Consider the following 21,135-nt stretch of genomic DNA (forward strand, 5'->3'; position numbering starts at 1 on the left):
GAAAAAGACAGATGTGAGCAGGAGCTGTGATAATGTCAGAGATGGAGAAAGAGATTCATTCAAATCTGTCTGGAAGCAGAATGTATGTAGAAGTGGGCAGAGATTAATGTGGTCATTAAACAGGTGGCTCCCTGTGTGTGTTCTCCAACTCTCACAGCACACATCACTCATGAGTCGTGAGCTGACACACACACACACACACACACACACACACACACACACACACACACACACGATTGATTGAATTGACACATGAAGAGACTACAGCGTAATGATTCGTGGAGGTCGTTTGGGAAATCAGTGATTTAATGTCCATTGATCTGTTATCTGTTATCTTCCTGTGTTACCTGGAAATGTTTAAACAGAAAATGGGCTTTAATCCAAAGCCAGAACGCGCTGCCAGACAATAGCGGGATCGAGAATGGTAATGTGTATATGTAAAGGATTAAAGCTTTTAGTGTATTGTGTAAGGAATAAAACATGACGAGGCTGCAATAGTACCGTGTAGATGTTTATATAGTTACCTTAAAGATCATGGAACGTCTGTTAAATAAAAAAGAAGAGCTACAGCTTTACATTAGAATGTTGAAAACCATTTTCCTACAGAAACTTTCAGAATCTGTTATTATTATTATTATTATAAAATGAATTTTAAGTGGATCATCCACCAAGTTGTGAATCATTATTTAGCGTCAAGCTACAGTCTAAAATCACACTCAGCACTGACTTATAGAAACACCAAACACACCCAAACACACCCTTGTACAAATATCAGAAACTCACACATGCACAACTGTTTCCTTTCTCCCAGTAAACCACCATCAGCTTTATATCCTGAGAGAGCAGGCAGACAGGAAAGTGAGCAGAGTGTGTATAATATGGAGGGATTGTTCATTATGATTAGGATTAAAAGGCTAATGAGTTTTGGATAATGGCATCAGACAGCAGAGCAGAGGATGGGGCATGTGTCCGGGATAATGACGGGGTGGGCTGGCGCGCAGATGGACTGGCATTCTGTCAGGTACCTATTCTATTACACAGCCCGTAAATGACTGATGCTACTGATAAATCCATTCAGGCATTAAGACTTCACCAATTAACACGGTGTCATTAGCATGGCTAACAGACAGGAGTGGTACAGAGCCGGGATATCGCAAGGATTCGGAAAGAACTGCTTTGCGAGTTTAGTTGTAATACAGTGGTGCATCTTAGGCAAGTTGACGAGAAAATAAGATTTACATAAAAGAGCTCTGGGGCCTTGTTGCAGGATTCTAATAATGTTGAATTGACCAGAAAATGAGATTCACTTGAAATAACACTGGGCTCAACTAAGCCATTTGTTTCAGGATTCTGACAAACGAGTGTGGAATAGTCTCTGATATCATATAATAAAGCACACACACACACACACACACACACACACAGTGACAAAGAACTGGCTGATTTGGTTCGGTTTGGTTGGATTTGCTACGCACATATTTAAACCAGACCAAAAACAAAACGTTTGCTGGCGTATACGCAAGACGACGGGGCTAAAATCTCATAAATGTTTTGCTCGAAGCTGAAAAATCGCCTCATGAAAATCGACCACTTATGCAGAGCACTGAGACGGTGCTGCTTATGAAATAAATATATTAGATATAGCACTGAACGTTATGCTGCCTTGTTTCATAGTTTAAGATTCTTTGGCTCAGAAAACTTTTACTTCTGAAGCACTTAAGCTCTGTCCTCTGGCATTCATTTTAACATGCTGCGAGTCAGAATAGCAGTTCGCTTGTCAAAAATTGCTGTCCGTAACCCAAAATAAACAGTGTGTTTGGTTTGCACAGAGCGGTGGGGTCGGATCAGGGTTTAGCTGCATTCTCACTGCAATCACATCACACAGGAGATTGCTCAGAGGCAGACTGAGGCCACCTGTCTCGCGAAACGTCGATTCGATGACTTTGTTTGCATCCGAGTGTGACTGCGGAATTCGTATCTGACCGCAGGAACTGCACCAAGAGTAGAAGCTGCGATCCCTCCACTGGCTTCCGGTAGCTGCACGCATCCGATTCAAAACACTGATGCTGGCCTACAAAGCCAAAAATGGACCAGCTCCCTCTTACCTCAAAGCCCTCATCAGAGGTCCGGACAGCTGAGTCACTGGCTGAGTCACTTTCAAGCGGCTGAAGGTTGAAGACCTACTTATTCAGGAAACACTTCAACTAGCACTTCTTTCCTTATCTTTTGCATTTAAAAAAAAAAAAAAAAAACCTGACACTTTTTCATTGTAACTTTGAACAAATGTTTTAAACTCATGGTATCTTAAGTATGTAACCTAGTGAACCAGCATTAATGTATCAATGTTAGAGATTTGAGCACTTATGTATGTCGCTCTGTAGAAGGGCATCTTCCAAATGCTGTAAATGTAAATGTAGAAGTTTGTTCGATATTAGGCTTACAGTTCTACACTGTACGCAATTAAAGTAAACCAAAAAGAAATGCAAAATAAATAAATAAACAGTGGCTGAGGGCTGAAGACATTTCTCTTCATTGATCAGGAACACAGTGATGGACATAAGGCGCACACACACAACCTGCTGATGCAATGTTTCCAAAAATCATGAAAGTCACCTGAGAATGTAGAAAACTGAGCTGCTGCTCAATACAGGATTATTATATAAACAACTCGAGTAAAAGTGTTTATTTTTATAGTTATTTTCGTCTATCCAAATATCCAGAACACATGGTGTTTTTGCAGCAGCTACAGCTCTGTCCTTTTTCAGTTAAGCTGCCTGCCACTTGGAATACGCAACGCACAACATGTTCAGCTCCCTTTTGGCTTTGTCACGGCTGCTGAGATGTACTAGTTGGCGTCGGGGACTGCCCTTTGCATATCTCACTCAGACGCTCTTCTAACCTGTCTAAATGAACCCTGAGGAAGACTCACCAGTAAGGTTGGTTCGAGCGCTGTAGGTGCCCAGGTAATGGCCGTCTGTGTTTGGTGTGTAGCACTCGAAAACGCCCTGGTCCTTGGCCTGCAGCTTGGTGATGTGCAGAAGGGCGGAGTCTCCGCTCAGTCTCTCTATGTAGATCTCTTTGGCATTGACGCGCTGGGCATAGACAGCGTAGGCGTAGTTGGATTGGGCCGTGCTGACGATGCGGATCTCTCGATCCGGAGCTGTATCGAGGTACATTGACCACTCAAAGTCCTGCTCCACTCCCTCTCTGTAGCCAGTTACGTTACACCAGATGGTCGCGTGGGAGCCCTCGGTTCGCACCAGAGGTCCGGGTTGCACCAACACTACCCTCTGAGCCGTACTCCTGCCTGCTGGACAGAGAAAAAAATAAGAAGGGAGAAAAGTCTTAGTGAAGGACAAAATACACACCACAATTCAAATTTCTATACATGTTCTCCACAGGCTCTGCTGTGCAATGAGATGTCAAGCTGTTCACTCCACTTGTGTCTGATGGAGCCTTTTTAGTCTGCGTGCGACTGAGTGTCTACAGGCAGTGTTTGACCTGTGCTACTTCAACAAGGCCCGATTAGTGGCCCTCAGCAAAGCGACGTACTACAGCTCTCACAAGCACTCACAAACACTCCCCACGAACACACCGCACGTGCGGCTTGCTCGCGACAGCGGACGTCACGGAACAAGCAGGTTATAATCAGAACACAAATAAATACTTCATGCAAATTAATGAAGGGAAGTGCTTCTGATCGTGCTGTCAAAACACAGCCCAGAATTTAGCAGAACTAATTATTCTGTCAAATTCGAATTAGCTCTGAACAGAAGAGGGTTTGAACAACTCAATGAGCACATGATAAACGAGCTATTTTCCTCAAAGCGTCAAAGCGCTGAACGACGATGAGCTCTCGTCTGCGAAAGGTAGGCCGCAATCTGCGAGATTAGCTTTACTTTCGAGTTTATTCTCAAACATCTGCTCCTTTAAAACAGGGACTGTAAGAAGGCCTGTTTATGGTTCTGTTGTGTTTAGAGAGAGGAGCTTTCAGGTCATGTCTGCATACTGGCAGCTTGGCAGGATAAAGGAGGAAAAATGTGAAACAGTTGGAGGTGAAGAAACAGTTAGGGAGCAATGCTTCGGATGTCATTGTCCAATCTGGAAGAAAGAAAAAGGAGAGCCCATCTGCTACCAAGTCCCATCTGGCATGGTTCTGTGACTCAGTGCATGTGTCTGTTTGACGCAAGTGAGTGAGTGTGTGAGTGAGTGTGTAGGTGTAGATGTAAGCGAGATGGAGAGGGAGTAAATGTTGCTTGCAAATCAGCTGAACAGCCAGTGACTTAATTACTCTGAAATATGCACATGCATTAATGTGCCACCTTGGAACAGACTGAAAGTGGCCATTCTCTTGGAATAGACAGAACGTCTCCACGCCGCCTCCCCCACACACTCTCCTCCCCCTACTGCACCCACACATCAGCATATGCTTACCCTACAAACACCAGCACCAGACATTTTCATGCTTTACACACACACACACACACACGCACACACGCACACACGCACACACAGTGTGCTATGCTAATTCCTCTCCACTGCTTCTCTTTTTCTACCCATCCCCAGGCATCCAGAGATTGTACCAGCTCCACTTGTGTTCCATGTCATGAAGATTTTGGATCTTCGCTGAGATGAGGCCAACCCTGTGAGGATCCCGAGACATCTAGAGACGTACCAACTTCAGTTGGACTCTGCTTCATGAAATATTCTGACATTCTATGAGGAGATGCCAACTACATGTGGTCTTTGAGGACAACAACCACCTCGTCAATGCATAATGGTCAGACTGTATATTTATAATCACACCCTCTACTGTCACCCAAATGAGGATGGGTTTCCTTTTGAGTCTCGTTCCTCTCAAGGTTTCTTCCTCTTCTATCTAAGGGAGTTTTTCCTCACCACATTCACCACAGGCTTGTTCATTGGGGATGAATACAATCACATTTAAATACGAGTTTAATACTAATCTTTCTATTTTTAGTTTATTTTAACCTTTGTATAATGTTAAACTTTTGTATTGTTTAAGCCGCTTTGAGACAACGTTCGTCGTTAAAAGCGTTATACAAATAAATTTGAATTGGAACAGACAGCTGGACGTACTGTAATGTGTTGCTCGGATAAGGAAAGGGGTTTGTGTGTATGTTTAAAAAAGAAAAAAAAAGTTGTATGTGTTTAACAAACTCAAGTACACTGAGGAAAGGCCTAACTCTTATCTACCCACTTCCGCATACCGACACCTACGATTGGCTAGCGTGACTGTGATTGACAGGAGATACACATTCCTACCACCCAGAATGCTCCCAGCCACAAACGTCTGTGGTTTCATCGGGATTCGGACTCAAAAATGTCTGATCAAAAAGTGAAACTTCCCTGTCAATATACAGTACAGACCAAAAGTTTGGACACACCTTCTCATTCAAAGAGTTTTCTTTATTTTCATGACTATGAAAATTGTAGATTCACACTGAAGGCATCAAAACTATGAATTAACACGTGTGGAATTCTATACGTACATAACAAAAAAGTGTGAAACAACTGAAAACTTCTTCAAAGTAGCCACCTTTTGCTTTGTTTACTGCTTTGCACACTCTTGGCATTCTCTTGATGAGCTTCAAGAGGTAGTCACCTGAAATGGTCTTCCAACAGTCTTGAAGGAGTTCCCAGAGATGCTTAGCACTTGTTGCACTTGTTGACCCTTTTGCCTTCACTCTGCGGTCCAGCTCACCCTAAACCATCTCGATTGGGTTCAGGTTCGGTGACTGTGGAGGCCAGGTCATCTTGCGCAACACCCCATCACTGTTCTTCATGGTCAAATAGCCCTTACACAGCCTGGAGGTGTGTTTGGGGTCATTGTCCTGTTGAAAAGGTGGTGTGTCCAAACTTTTGGTAGGTGTGTCCAAACTTTTGGTCTGTACTGTACGTGGACGTTTAATCACATGGCCAACCGAGGAGAAATAGATGAAGTCTTTTCTATGTCGACTTGTGTGTTGTGTATTTCAGCTGAACGTTTCAGAACTGATGTTGCACGACTGTTATAAATAATACACGGGAATACTACGAGGGTTTGTTTATCTAGTGTATACAAAATGATGATCTGTTTAGTTTTAGTTTCCAGAGCAGGAAGCAATTAAACTGGTGAAGAAGAAAAAAACAACAACAATGAAGTACAATACACAAACTTTGTCTGTTTGGGGTGTTGCGTATAAGTCTGTGTTGTAGCGAGACAGCCAGACTGTAATCGGAGACGTGCCTTAGAGTGCTCGTGTTCCAGGAAGCATTACTAATCTTTCAGCAGTGAAACTCTTAATCAAGTGTTTTCAGTATAGAAAAATGAATCATAATCCAGTAATAAAGGTTTGCATAATAAGTGTTAATATGAGATAAAACAGCTCCCAGCTGGATCTCTAAGCACGTCGTAATCAAACGTCTGACATTTAGTTTCGGTGAGTAGTTAGTGTTAGAAGAGCATCGATTATCTTTGCAAACGTGGTGTTGATATATCTGTCATTCTGACCCGCCCTGTTGAGATGTGCTGTGTATTCTCCTCGCTGTTATACTTTCCCACACTGAGAGCTGAGTCAGGTAACATGACGTGATGAGCCGTCGCGTCATGTCGGGTCGGGTCTTGACTGCTTTTCTCCAGATCACAGGCAGACGGCCGTCTCCACACCCACACCCGTGACACACACTCGCACAGTCATGCTGATTGCCTCTCCCTCCTTTTTCTTGACAAATTATTGTTTAGAAACTCTTTCTTCAACGCTACGCTGGGACCCGTCTCTTACGCACACACTGATTGAGATTTCTATCTTGCGCTAATCGTCACCTTAACGGTCTGCTCGCCCGAGCCTCACGTCTGCCTGAAGGAGTCTCGTCTTCCCTGCCTCCACTCTATGAGAGAGAAACATCAACGGCTCATTCTGCAAGTGACATCTGGTTACTCTCCAATGCGCAACGCTGTGGCAAAGGGAATAACGGCGTTTCTCCATGTATAAACAAGACAGCTGTCTCTGTTTGATGGCTTTATTAGCGTATAAAGAGCTGACAAAGCACTCTTGGGGTCTGCAAAGAGCACTCGCGTTTATTCCTGTAATTAGATGATGCAAAGTGCTCAGAAGACAAAGCGTCCGTAATGGGTCTGAAACGTGCTTCTACAGCATTTTACACTTTTATAACCATAGCTTGCGTCTGATTTTGAATGATCACGGCTTGCTACGGCTGCACGGCTTTTGACAACTGGGGGTTTTCGGGTGATGTGTTGATTGTGATGTCGATATACAGCAATGCAATGTTTTACACAAAGCCATATGATTATCACGTTGTTTGCAATTTGTCTGAGACGTGGTAACACTTGGTACACTCCCCTGTATCACACACAACAACAATCCTCCTTTTTTCTTTAGAACAGCCTGAAATCCTTCTAGCGATGCAACTCGGCAGCTAAGAATGACAGCCTGCGAGGCCGAGTCCCGTCAGCATGGATCCCATGAGGACAAGGCCTGAACATGACGGTGACACTCTGAAGATGTTAAACTAGAGCAGTCATGACAGTCTCGTCCTTTTGCTTTAATGCCACAGAAGAGCGCTGTTTTTTTATGTGGTTCACGCTAGACTTCCCCAGAATAACCAGCTCTGCCCTGCCACATGGCCCACAGCATGAAATATGCATCCCATACAAAATACCCTGCATTTAAACCCAGACACGCAAACCTTCTTTCTTGTTCGGTCTCTCCCTCTGTCTCTCTTTACCTCTCTCTATCTTGCTCTCTGTTTGTCCCCGTTTCTTGCTGTCTCGCTTTTTTAATTTGTCTTTCCATTTCTTTCTGTCTCACTCCATCTGTTTTTCTCATGCTCTTTCTCTCTCTCTTGTCTCTCTCTCTCTCTCTGAGGCAGTTAAGGCTACGAGTTGATCCGAGGATCAGGGTTCAAGCCCCAGCACTGCCAAGCTGCACCTGTTGGGCCCTTGACCCTTTCTGCTCCAGGGGCACTGTATCACAGCTGCCCCTGTGCTCTGACCCCAACTTACAACATTGGGATAATGTGTAAAAATGAATTTCGCAAAACTTTAATCTATATGTGACAAAATAAAGGCTTTCGGTCAGCAGTGGTTTTCATGCATCAGCATGCATTATTGCTACAGAGGTGACGTGCTTATTAACACAAATTATTAGCTTATTATGCACAAATTCGTGTTTCTGCAACTGTTCACTGAACAGGAAAAAGAAACAGCCAATCATGGGTCATTTCAAAAGTTATCACTCCCCGGTCACAGTCCAGTCAGATGTGTCATGCCCAGTTCTTACTCACGATTGTCTTCTCTGTCTGTCTGTCTCTCTCTCTTTACACACACATACATACATACATACACACATACACACTCACATACATACATACATATATACATATACACACACACACACACACACACACTCACATACATACATACATACATTCATACATACATACACACACACACACACACACACACACACATACATACACACACACACACACACACACACACATATACACACACACACACACACACACACACAAATACACACACACACACACACACACACACACACACACACACATACATACACACACACACACACACACGTACATACATACATACATATACACACACACACACACACACACACACACACACACACACGTACATACATACATACATACATACATACATACATACATACCAGTACACACACACACACATTTTAAGTTGTCTGCACTGAGACAATACCAGCGCTGTTCTAGTCTATCTTTAATTTATATCCATTATAAGGGAGAATAAAAAGATGATAAAAAGTTGGTGACTAGAAATGAGAGAGAGACTTTGAGGGGGGGAAAAAAAGCTAAGTCTGATGGGATTAAAGGCAGTCAAAGAAGGAAAGGGATAAAGAAAATTCAGGGTAAGAAAGATGGACTGGAAAAACATTCAGTCAGCAGAAATCTCCGGGTTAAGGGTTCTGATAAATGCTGCGGTATGGATATCTCTCTCTCTCTTTCTCTCTTTGCATGGCACACTGTTTCTTTTATGCTTTATTTGGTTCTCATAAAGCCACTGCTAAGGAGTGTTAGCAGAGAGGTTGTGTTTATGTACACGGCCAAGCCCAGGAGAGCAACTTGATCCACATCAAACAAACACACTGTCCCACACAATCAGGTTATGGACGGGCATATGAGCATCGAAACCTGCGCAGAGCTGTTAACACAATCTTACACAAACCCAGCGGGGCGATTACGAGCAATCGGTTCTGACTATCTCTTCAAGCCCTGAGGCATTACGCACATAAAAACACACAATGATGAAGAGTGGAAGACTGCTGGGTTGAAATCGAGCAATTAAAAGATCGTTTTATCAAACACAAAACACATTCCATTTCCTGACACGGTGGAAAAAAATTATTCTAGCCAGGTTGCCAATGAACTTCCAACCCGAGACCATTTACACAGTTAGACTGGATTTTAGAAAGCATTAAAATGGGAAAAGAAGAATGAGTGGTTATAAATGGTAATAAATAAGCCGAGCTGAATTATTCAGTCCGGGACCGGAATGAAATGAAAAGGATGGATGCATGACTACGTTTCATCTGGAGAACGGTGGAGGACTGGAAGTATCGATAAATATTCCATCGGGCATTTCTGTTAAAGATCCATCTTCTATCCATCTTCTACCGCTTATCCGGGGCCGGGTCACGGGGGCAGCAGTCTAAGCAGGGATGCCCAGACACTTCCTCCAGCTCTTACGGGGGAATACCGAGGTGTTCCCAGGCCAGCCGAGAGACATAGTCCCTCCAGTGTGTCCTAGGTCTTCCACGGGGCCTCCTCCCAGTTGGACATGCCCGGAACACCTCCCCGTTGAGGCGTCCAGGAGGCATCCAGAACAGATGCCCGAGCCACCTCAGCTGACTCCTCTCGATGTGGAGGATCTGCGGCTCTACTCTGAGCTCCTCCCGAGTGACCGAACTCCTCAACCTATCTCTAATAGGACCGCCCAGCCACCCTACGGAGGAAACTCATTTCGGCCGCCTGTATCCGGGATCTTGTCCTTTCGGTCATGACCCAAAGCTCATGACCATAGGTTAGGGTAGGAACGTAGATCGCCTTGCGGCTCAGCTCTTTCTTCACCACAACAGACCGGTATACTGACCGCATCAGTGCAGAAGATACACCGATCCGCCTGTCGATCTCCCGCTCCATCCTTCCCTCACTCGTGAACAAGACCCCTGTTGAAGATAAAACTGATAAAACTTTCCAGAATGTTAAGCAGCTACTGTGTATGACGCCATCTTGCCGAGTTACGACAGAGACCAGGCTCGTATAGCCAGCTTTCTTTAAGATGATGAGCACGATAGCACTGGGACAGTTGCCTTCCCTTGTGTTTTTCCCATTAAGCGTTCCTTCGGTGTATAGTTTAATAATAATAATAATAATCATCAAGCACGATGGCAAAGACCGTAATATTGACATTATTTACTGTTCATTATCACTCAAATGAGGCTGGGTTCCCTTCTGAGTCTGGTTCCTCTCAAGGTTTCTTCCTCGTATCATCTCAGGGAGTTTTTCTTTGCCGCCCGTCTATTCCGGCTTGCAGATTAGGGTTTGATGTCAGAGATGAATAGTAACTTCATTTTCGACTTGAATTCAAATAGATTAAACTTATTTTGTATCTATACTTCTGTAAAACCGCTTTGAGACAATGCCGACTGTTAAAAGTGCTATACAAATAAATCGGATTCGATTTGAACATTAACAGCTGAAGCTTTGCGAGCCTAAAGAGTTAAAGCTCTGCTGCGCCGACGCCATCATCAGTACGTGCCGAGCAGCATCGTGGGTAAAGCAGAAAACTGACAAATGTGGCAATGAAAGAAGATTGAACAGAAATTTGTCCATTTAGATGTTCCTCCCAAAATAATTTGAGATGCCGTAAACGATCCAAAGATCACTCAGGATTAATAAAGATTAAAATGCGAGTCGGTCGTGTCAGAGAGATTTTAAGCGTTTTTTAAAGCAAAATCAGATATACAAAAGCTTTTACTGAGAAAAAAAACTGGAGTTTTCAAAAGCGGTAATTCAAAGCACGCTGGAAGCCAGTTTGGCTTTTTATAGCAGAAACTCTTCAGAAGGCAGATAACATAAGCAGCTGTTCTTGTCTCTAGTCTGTAGTCCAACACGGCAGTTTAACAATCTAGCAGATGCTTATTAACACACACCGACAAAGTGTGCGTGTGCGTTTCCGTTGCGTTCAGGAGTCTCCTGATGGTCTTTTTAAAGATAAATTCCCAACATTTACCGCGATGTCCTGTGATACGCGTGTTAGAAGAAGAAGAAGAAAAAAGAAGAGATGAACGAAAACGGGCATCTGTGCAGTCTTTCAGCTGTTCGAGGCCGAACAACACACGCAGTCTTCGGGAGCCAGTAGTGCGGGCAGGACGAGGACACGCTGCTTCCTCCCTGTCTGCGTGTGAGCAGCTGCGGTCACAGCTGCAGTGCTGCGTGCATCTCAAAGTAACTGTGTGTGCTACTTCTGAAGTAGTGATGCATGTCTACATTAAAGAAAAGTATGTAGAGCGATAAAGTTGATCGAACCCCAGTGTACTGGAGAGCGGAGCAGAGCGGAGTGGGGTGTGTGTGGGGGGTCTTGAGGTATGTAATTATAGGGGCACTGATGTGTGTGAACTTTGGTCTATAACAAGGAAAAGGTGCTTTCATTGGTTATAGCAACATTGCATGAACATGCACAGGCTCACACACGGAACAGCTTTTACAAGAGTGATTAATGATAGAAGAGAAACAGCTCAGAAATGCTCAGAAGAGGTGTGTGGGTTTTTAGAGGTAATATGTCGACACTGTGCGTGTGCATGTCTATGGGGCTTGTTACACCTGGTCACTTCATGCGTTTTCTGTGATCCGATAGCTATCCGATGGTAAAAAGACCAGGTGTAAATGGCCTCCGAAACGGTTTCAAGACGGATATAAATCGGATCGCTCAAACCAGTTCAGGAGGTGGTCTGGGACGCATTTCAGATGAAACTAGACAGGTGTAAATGCATGTGGTTGTTCAAGCCACATACGTCAGCGCTATACTCCTCCCAAACGGAAGTACGTCACTCGTAGGTGATCTTTCACCCAGGTGTCTCGTCAGGTCTTAGGGCCTTTTTACACCTGGACACTTCATGTGTTGTCTCTGATCCAATAGCTATCTGATTTGTTAAAACTGTTCCATTTACATTAGGCCACATAAATGCGTCTTGGCGAATCAGATATCAATCCGATCTTTCTAGTCCCGCCCAATGTGCAAATATATTTCACCTCATTTCCGGAGTAATTGAAATGGAACACGCTTTGGTGTACGCGATTGCTACAAAAAACAGCATTTAATATTTGCTGCATTTTCACTGGCAGCAGCAGTGCATTTTAAGACCCAATGAGACACCTGGGTGAAAGAGCGGAGCCAGCGCTGGTGGGAAAACATATCTGTTTCTGGTGCGATGCACGACTCGCGAGTCCCCTGCGAGTGACGTACTTCCATTTGGGAGGAGTATAGCGCTGACGTATGTGGCTTGAACAACCACATGCATTTACACCTGTCCAGTTTCATCTGAAATGCGTCCCAGACCACCTCCTGAAGTGGTTTGAGCGATCAGATTTATATCCGTCTCGAAACCGTTCCGGCCATTTACACCTGGTCTTTTTACCATCGGATAGCTATCGGATCACAGAAAACGCATGAAGTGACCAGGTGTAAAAACCCCCTTAAAATGCACTGCTGCCGCTAGCGAAAAAGCTGCAAACAGTAAATGTTGTTTTTGTAGCATAAACGTCGTAAGAAGTTTTTCGTCTTCTTTTTGATTTCATTCTGAAAACCGCACACACCAAGGCGTGTTCCGTTTCAATTACCCCGGAAATGAGGTAAAATATATTTGCATATTGGGCGGGACAAGAAAGATCGGATTGATATCCGATTCGCCAAGACGCATTTATGTGGCCTAATGTAAACGGAACAGTTTTAACAAATCAGATAGCTATCGGATCTGAGAAAACACATGAAGTGACCAGGTATAAAAAGACCCTGTGACTAGGGGACATGGATAATGAGGTCTGTGTGTGTGTTATGAAGGATTAAAGTGAGGATCTGCAGACACAGTGGCTACAAATAGAGTAGGGCTGCACGATTAATTTAAATTTTATTATCATTGCTTTAGACGTTTTCACAGTGAACATATTATGGGCTGTAATGTAATATCAGAGGGCTCCTTAAGAGCTGTAATATCACTTATATTTCTGAAAAGTGGAAGAAATAACAGCACCACTATAATTGCTTTTCGTGACCAACAGCAGAGTTCCTCATTTTGTATTGCGTTCACGTCTGTGTGCACTGATGACGTCAACAAAGTAGGACAGCAGAGGGGGGGAAAAATACACATGTGAATAGTCAAAACTGCTCTAATTAGAAGACGAGCGCTGGTAAATATCAGGTAGAAATGAGGCTTGTGCAACTACGTAAAGATGGGCATAATGTTACCCTGTTACATAGAGTGCAGCATTAAAAAGTAGTAAAAAGTCTGTCTGTTGCCAGGATGTACAGAAAATACCTGTGAATCAGGAAGCAAATGATAGGGGGATGTGGTAGCCTAGTGATTAAGGTATTGGGCTACCAATCAGAAGGTTGTCAGTTCGATTCTTATGTCCACCAAAGCTGCCACTGCTGGGCCCCTGAGCAAGGCCTTTAGCCCTCAATTGCTCAGTTGTATAAAAAATGAGATAAAATGTAAGTGTCTCTGGATAAGGGCGTCTGCTAAATGATGTGAATAAATAAATAAAAATAAATAAATAATAATAATAAAGCCCTGCTGCTGTAGGCCTTGCATTTGGGCATTTTTAGTTGATATCAATGCTTAACATTTTAGATCATCATTAGAACTGCTGTTACGACATCTGTTTCGTCTACAGATGGACGAGAGCAGTTGCCTCTGCTTCGAAGAGAGTTCGAGTCTGGTGAAAACCCTGATATTTTCCGAGTGATCACGTCGATTCATTAGACAGATCCAATCAGGTGTTAACCCGAGTGGAAGGCGTTCCTCCAGACTTTTTTTTTTTATTTACTCTGATCAGAACATTAGGATGGGCAACATGGATGTTCAATTGGTGATGACAAGTTAAATATGCAATTACAATGTGTGAAATGAAGTAAGCCTAGGAATAGATTACTGATAGTGATGCTAAAGCCATATGCACAAATCCTCTGCTACAGGAGGGAACGTCGGTCTGAATCTGACAAGAGAAAAAAAAAATTTTTTAAGTCTGTGAGATTTACAATGGTTTGAACCTGTCTGAGTTGGTTGGAGCTGCTGGATGGATAAATCAGAGAGATTGAGGAAATGCTTCAGCAGAAGCAAAATGAAGAATGTTATAAAGAGCGACATAATATAAGTGGAAGTAAGTGGAAGAGATGTACAGATGTGCCCACTGGCTGTCTGGTCCTGAAGAGCTGCAGAACAACACAGTTTTCAGCACAGGAAACCGTTCGGGAAGCCAGGAACTTGCTCAGAAACTTGCTCAGGAACGTTAGGCCCTTAAGCGAACCAGTTTCGAATTCTATGATATCCAGGAACATATTAAGGAACTATTTTTTTGTCTCTGCACCAGTATTTTTTTCTGTCACTAATGGACTGGCACTTTACCAAATGGTCAAATGGGAATTTCCCAGAATGACCTACACACTTACTCACCATTTTCCAAATGTGGGTTCAGCTAATAAGCAAGCACTAAATCTTATTTTATATTAGAGGTGTCATGGCATGTCTGGCAAAGAAGAATGATCCTGCTGTGCTTTTCATTTTACACTAGATGTGAGGCCAGAAAGTTGCATTCGTGTGGGCTGTACTTGCTGTAAATGGCCTGCTGATCGGACAGCCAAAAAAATAATTGACGTAACTCAAGAATGTGTGCTTTATACATGCATAAATATTGCTTTGTAGCCTGATGGCGATCGGCTGATGATTCAGTGATGTCAGAAGTACGATATCACTAGTGTCACACAATATTGATACACGTTTCTAAAATATTATAATTTGGTCAATATGGTTAGAAATACCGATCAACTACATTGTTAGACAAGGTACCTGCTAGCTGATTGGACATTGTTAAAATGCAAAAAAAGAAGAAAAAAAAAAGAAACACAAGAGGCACCTTCCTTCTTCTCTTTTATACTTGCCATTTCAGTCAGTGTACTCTGGCCTTGAGCTGAAGTGACTTATCATACAGTTTGCATCCATCCGAATGATTTCATCTGACAGGCCCAGTCTCTACACTGCAGTGGGAAGACCAAACAGGAACTTGTCCTGAACTGGCCCCTTGTCCTGAATTTCCCCCAAAAGGTTCTGCAGCCTCGATGAAAACACTCCGGTATATTCAGTGGAGAAGCATTTGTAACAGCTACGTGCTATGCGTGCCTTTTATTCACCTTCATCATATAGCGCTAAGTCAATGGACCTGAGCAGCCTCACTGAGCACCAGCATGCATGCCTATAAAGGTTATTTAAATGACAAACGAGCAAATCCATACCCATAGCTATGCTCAGCGAGTCCAAAAAATGACTCAAAACACAGCACATTAATCTCTGGATGCGTGAGTAGCTTATGAGTGTGGAGAATATATTTATCTTCTTTCCTTCACTCCTTCAAGGCTTTACTGGTTGGTGTTTTGTCAAGAAAACTTTTGCCTATATTGTGTGTGTGTGTGTGTGTGTGTGTGTCTTTTCTCTCCTTATTTTAGACTTTAGGCCAATTCCCATCCCACAGCCGGCGCTCCCTTATAATACGACAACTACCTGAAATAGCCTTCACCTGGGAGAATTTCTGCTGTGACGTGAGGTAGCTCACACACTCAGAGGAGAGGGCCATAAACCTCCTCATAGATGCTTATGATTGGCTGGAGCCACTGTGATTGAGAGATAGGAGAGAATGGGTCACCTCCCACTAAGAGAACACTGCCACTTCTCCCTTCTTGTCCACATGGCCACGGATGCCCGTGGGACCGTCAGGGTTCAACCTCATGATCTCCAGGTGAAAATCTGAACACTTTTCTGTCGCATACGAACCAAAGTAGAATTTTTATTAACGCCACCTCATACGGCATGCTGAAACGGAAACACGGTGCTTGCAAAAGTATTCAACCCCCTTAAATGTCATCTGACTCATCTGGATAATAAATGCCACTTTGATATTTTGTGCGGTCAAATTTTCCTTTAAAAGACTGGCCCTTGAGATTCATTAATGTAACACGATATTGGTTTTATGAGAAGATATTCTGACAGAAATTACTAACTAAAATTGCTGTTTGCATAGGTAGTGTACAGTAGAAGCTCCAAGTTTACACTAAGGAAAGATAAGGCCTTAATGAGGACCCAAATGGCTTACAACTGGTCATCGCCTGTGTCTCATAGATAATATAGATTTTCTATCTATCTATCTATCTATCTATCTATCTATCTATCTATCTATCTATCTATCTATCTATCTATCTATCTATCTATCTATCTATCTATTTATTTATTTATTTTTCTGTATAAAATTTCTGCTCCATTCATGTAGCGCTGGTCAGACTCCGAATCTGGAGGAAAGCTGGAAGTACCAGTCAGTCATATTTACCAAGGAGCTCTGTATATATCTGGCCCTTTAGAGCTTGGCTAGAAGAAAAAAAAAAGCTATTAAAGAAAACACATAAAAGCATGTCTGGAGTTCAAACCAAGTTCTGTGGTCTGATGAAACGGGAGATTGCGGGCCAAAACATACATTTAAAATTGAATTCTGAAGCTCATCCCTCAACAAACATGATCTTATAGTACAGTATGGGGATGGAACAGCATGCTGTGGGGATGATGCGTTTCCTCAACAAGGACTGAGCAAGACAGTTTCTCAACCGAAGGACAGACGGATGGCACAAACTACATGCAAATGCTGCAAGACGGTTTCTTACTTTTTTAGTCATTTGAAAATGAATGAATGCAAACAAAGCATTTTTAGCAAATGGCCTAAAAAAGCCAGCTGTTTACAATTCTCTTCCATATTCCTCACTCCAGAGCCTTTTGCTAATGAGTGGAGAGCTATCAGCTATCTGCAGCAGAACAGTGAAAGTAAAAACATGGCCATTTTGCAGTCTGACTGAGGCTGAAGAGACCACGGCACCGACGTGATACGGATGCACACTAGCCTTAGAGTTACACAAGGTAGCAGGAGAATTGTAGAGACTGACATAATGAGTTTGAAATGTACAAGGTCTGTATCCCTAGATGACATTACTGAATATTTCTTAACACAATTGTGTCTTCAATTATTCATCCAGGACAATCGCACACAAAACATAAAAATCCCCTCCCGTATTGCTAACCTTGTGCTCTAAGCAAGCTAAGGCATCCAGAACCGATTTAAAGTGCTTCTCTTCTGCCTTTCGTAGGCACTTCTCTCTTCTCTTTTATCTCTTTTCTATGTATCTTGCCTACGCTTCCTTTTCACATGCGAGAGAATTCCTGCTGCTCACGTTTCTCTCAGACCACTGAATCCATACAGGCGGATTTTACTGGCTCATGGGGATACCGAAGTTGGAGTGCTGCAGACAATGAGCTCCTAAATCCCCCATCATGAGAATGACACGGCCTGAGCCGACATAAACCGGAGCATAGCATGATAAACCTACAGGGTGACCACTGCAAATCCAGCTGTAGAGGTGCAATGAGCAGATGTTCAGACTACTTAAACAGTATTTAAGGTTTCTTGCATTTAATGTACTGTAAGCTAACACGTAATGTAACACGTAACCAGACTCAGTTCTAAAAGACTCCAGTTTTTGTAGAATTCACATTTATATAAACCTTGTGCATTCCATTTCCAGAAAAAAAAGTGCTACAGAGCTTCATACAGTAGCTGTTATAATCATCGTCTACGGATTAGGCCGATATGTATAAAGAGTGAAAGACAAATAAGAAGTACAATACGAATATTGGATGCAGTCCCGTGGCTTGTGTTCATCAAAGTTTCTGTAGGAGCCTCCTGGACTGATCAAACTTTCCCAGACGAATAGGCATGACTGGACATACAGTAAGTTATTATTGTAAGTGTGCAGGACTGAGCAAAGTTTCTTTAGGAACAGATGGGTTCAGTCAAGAGTAGCTGCAGGAGTGGGAGAGACTGATCAAACTTTCTGTAGGAGTGGGTGTGAGAGGATCTGTTGGAGCAAGCGAGATTGGTCAGACTTGTATGTGGTAATGAGCAGGATTGGTTTTCTGCAGGAGCTGGCAGGATGGCTCAGAAGTCCTTAGGTAGCAGATCTGTTCTCGGTAGTGTCCCGCAGGTTAAGATAGATTACGAATGGTCTCCACGCAGACCCAAGCCGTCCGAGGGAACCTCTAAAGAGGATTGTGCATAGGTCAACAGATGGGGAAATCAAGCACTAATCCAACCACTCAAGTGCAACTCTAATCTCCCCTCCTGAGAAACAGCCTCATTAGGGTCTGCTACTAGGCTCTTAATCTGCATTCACATAATCTCACATCACAGATGCATGCCTGGGCAGCTAAAGCAATGCTTTAATTTCTCAGGTGCATAAAAACATCACTTCAAATTTACACTTTAGCTCTTTGCCAAGAACACAAAAGCCTAAAAACCAGCAAAACTAACGCTTGGTACTTCAGACTCCTGCTACCATGCTGTATTTTTTTTACTTCTCGAGTTCATGGGCTTAATTTTATCCTTGGATGGAGCATGCTGGAAAGGCTGCGCAAAACAAACACACACAAAGTGTCTAAACAAAACATCTGATCCAAAAGATGCAGCTGACTGAAGGGTAGCGCAAGAGCAAGAGAGGAACGAACAGCTGTGCTCTATTTCAACCTAGACAGACTAGAGGAAAAAGGACAACACACACTCTTATCTTGTGAAGAACAGGGACCACACACTAATGTGTGCACACTGCACACACTTTACACTCCATCTCACAGCTACCCTCTGAAAAGCACACAGATGTGAGGGGACAACAGTCACGCAGAAATGTTCCTCAGCCTGCAGCACAGCCACAACAAAACAAGCAGGGTCTGTAATGAACGTCTGCCACCCACCGAATGGGAGGAAACCATTTCAGTAGGGTTTGAAATTACCCACACTGGCAACTAAAGTTTATAACTTTTTGTCATTGATATTTCACTCTGCTAATAACAATAGAATAGAAGCCTTTAATTTGTCACATTTACATTACAGCACAGTGAAAATCTTTCTTTGCATATCCCAACTTTGGAGGTTGGAGTCAGAGCGCAGAGTCAGTAATGATACAGCACCTATGGAGCAGGAATAGTTAAGGGCCTTGCTTAAGGGCCCAACATTGGCAGCAACAGGGCTTGAACCCCAATCAACAACCCAGGGCCTTAAGAACTTAAGCCACTGCTGCTGCTGCTACTACTACTACTACTTATTATTATTATTATTATTATTATTATTATTATTATTATTAGTTATTGTTATTTGAATGTCACAGTGGAAGTCTAATATTGCCTTACTTTAATTGACAGTTATTACATCACTCTCTCTTGCATCCAGATTTTATATATGCCAGTTATTCTTTGCCCCAAAACAACACTTTAGTAACCTCACAACTCTAAACCAGAGAATGGCAAGTTTAAAAAATAAATAAATAAAAATAATAATAATAGAAAAAACCCACAACAACAATGAATTTGCTTGTACGTGTACAATTCAAACTTTTGGCAGGAATTAAACCACCAGAGGCAAGACAACCTACGAATACGAGGAAAAGTTGTAATAAGTAAGGAAGCAAACATAATAGGGTTGTGCTCTTACAGGAAAACAATCAGTGGTGACACGCTAGTTTATTTCCTTCATTTATTTTCCAATATCTTATTTTCCATGTCCAATAACAGCAAACCCTGAAGGGATTTATTCTTCTTCTACACAGTAATTCACAAGTGATGAACAATTTCTTTTTAAAGAATGACAGATCTCACTGTTTTATCCATTTATAGCTGTATTTAATGTTGTGCAAAGCCTGTGAAACAAGTTGGTTCCTGTTATCACTTACATTGTATAAGCAGTCACGTTCGCGCGGCTCTCTTTTTTCCTCTTGAAGTTAATAGGAAAAATAAAAGATAAGCCCTCAGTTACAGCATCACCCCTGACTGTAAAAAAAAAAAAAAAAAAAAAAAGCACTGCCGCAGAAGGGTCTTAACATAAAAAGCTAAATAAATGTCTCCTGAATGAAAACCTTTATCTAATCAACAATAACATGCAGTTTCTTATCCGTTTAGCTACCATCATCTGCCGTGACTTCAGGAGCCATTAGCAAGTTGTTTGTATAGAAATGCTAATGTATTCTAATGAGCACATTAATATAATCAAACGAACAAACAGTTCAGTGTAAACAAATGATTCAGATTGAAATAGAAAATATATTGTGAAACTAATTAAACTGAAGTAAAAAAATGCATCAAAATGGAGACTCAGATAAAAGACTAAAACAAAGGTTATTAATAATCGACTTTATTTATTTATTTATTTGTTTGTTTATTTATTTATTTGTTTATTTATTTAATAAATAAATAAAGATTTCTCCATTTTTTCATTGTAAAGTTAATCTCAGAGCCTGTGTTGGAGATGAGAAAGAAAAAAACCCTACTTTGCTCATTTAATTAAGATCTCATATAAACAACTGTTAAAATGGCTTTTTGTTCTTTCGCTGATGATTTTTAATTGCTCATCAAAACGTCTGCTTTTGTCCTAACATGAGAATATGAATTGTTTTGATCTGTAATCAGATTTCGCATGGGTTTTGCCTGTGCGCTTTGGCGTGGGTCCACTAACTCCACGAAGATTAAATAAAAGATAAACCTGAACAAATGTAACAAACCTGTCGAATCAAACTAATAAATGAACCAATGTATGAAATAATCAGATTTTCAGTTTTTCTTATAGAAGCATCAACTGAGCAAATGTCAGTAGGAAGAACATATGTATTTACTCACATAAAATAATGTAAGGCAGGATGTTCACTTCCACTTCCCAGAGCTTATGAAGTTGCAGATATGTAGGAGAGTTTTTTAA

At 42.2% G+C, this 21,135-nt stretch overlaps 1 protein-coding gene across 2 annotated transcripts in view; it reads right to left on the minus strand.

The window, feature by feature from the left end:
* igsf3 (immunoglobulin superfamily, member 3) overlaps positions 1-21,135 on the minus strand; it is a 116,934-nt gene that overhangs the window by 81,769 nt on the left and 14,030 nt on the right. Inside the window, exon 2 of one of the 2 annotated variants that reach the window (XM_027155057.2) lies at positions 2,930-3,310. In XM_027155057.2, the coding sequence (XP_027010858.2) occupies positions 2,930-3,310 (381 nt within the window). The remainder of the gene's footprint in view (positions 1-2,929; positions 3,311-21,135) is intronic. The other variant, XM_027155058.2, reaches the window with a different exon arrangement.

Source organism: Tachysurus fulvidraco, chromosome 6, assembly GCF_022655615.1.
Source record: "Tachysurus fulvidraco isolate hzauxx_2018 chromosome 6, HZAU_PFXX_2.0, whole genome shotgun sequence".
Lineage (NCBI taxonomy): Eukaryota > Metazoa > Chordata > Actinopteri > Siluriformes > Bagridae > Tachysurus > Tachysurus fulvidraco.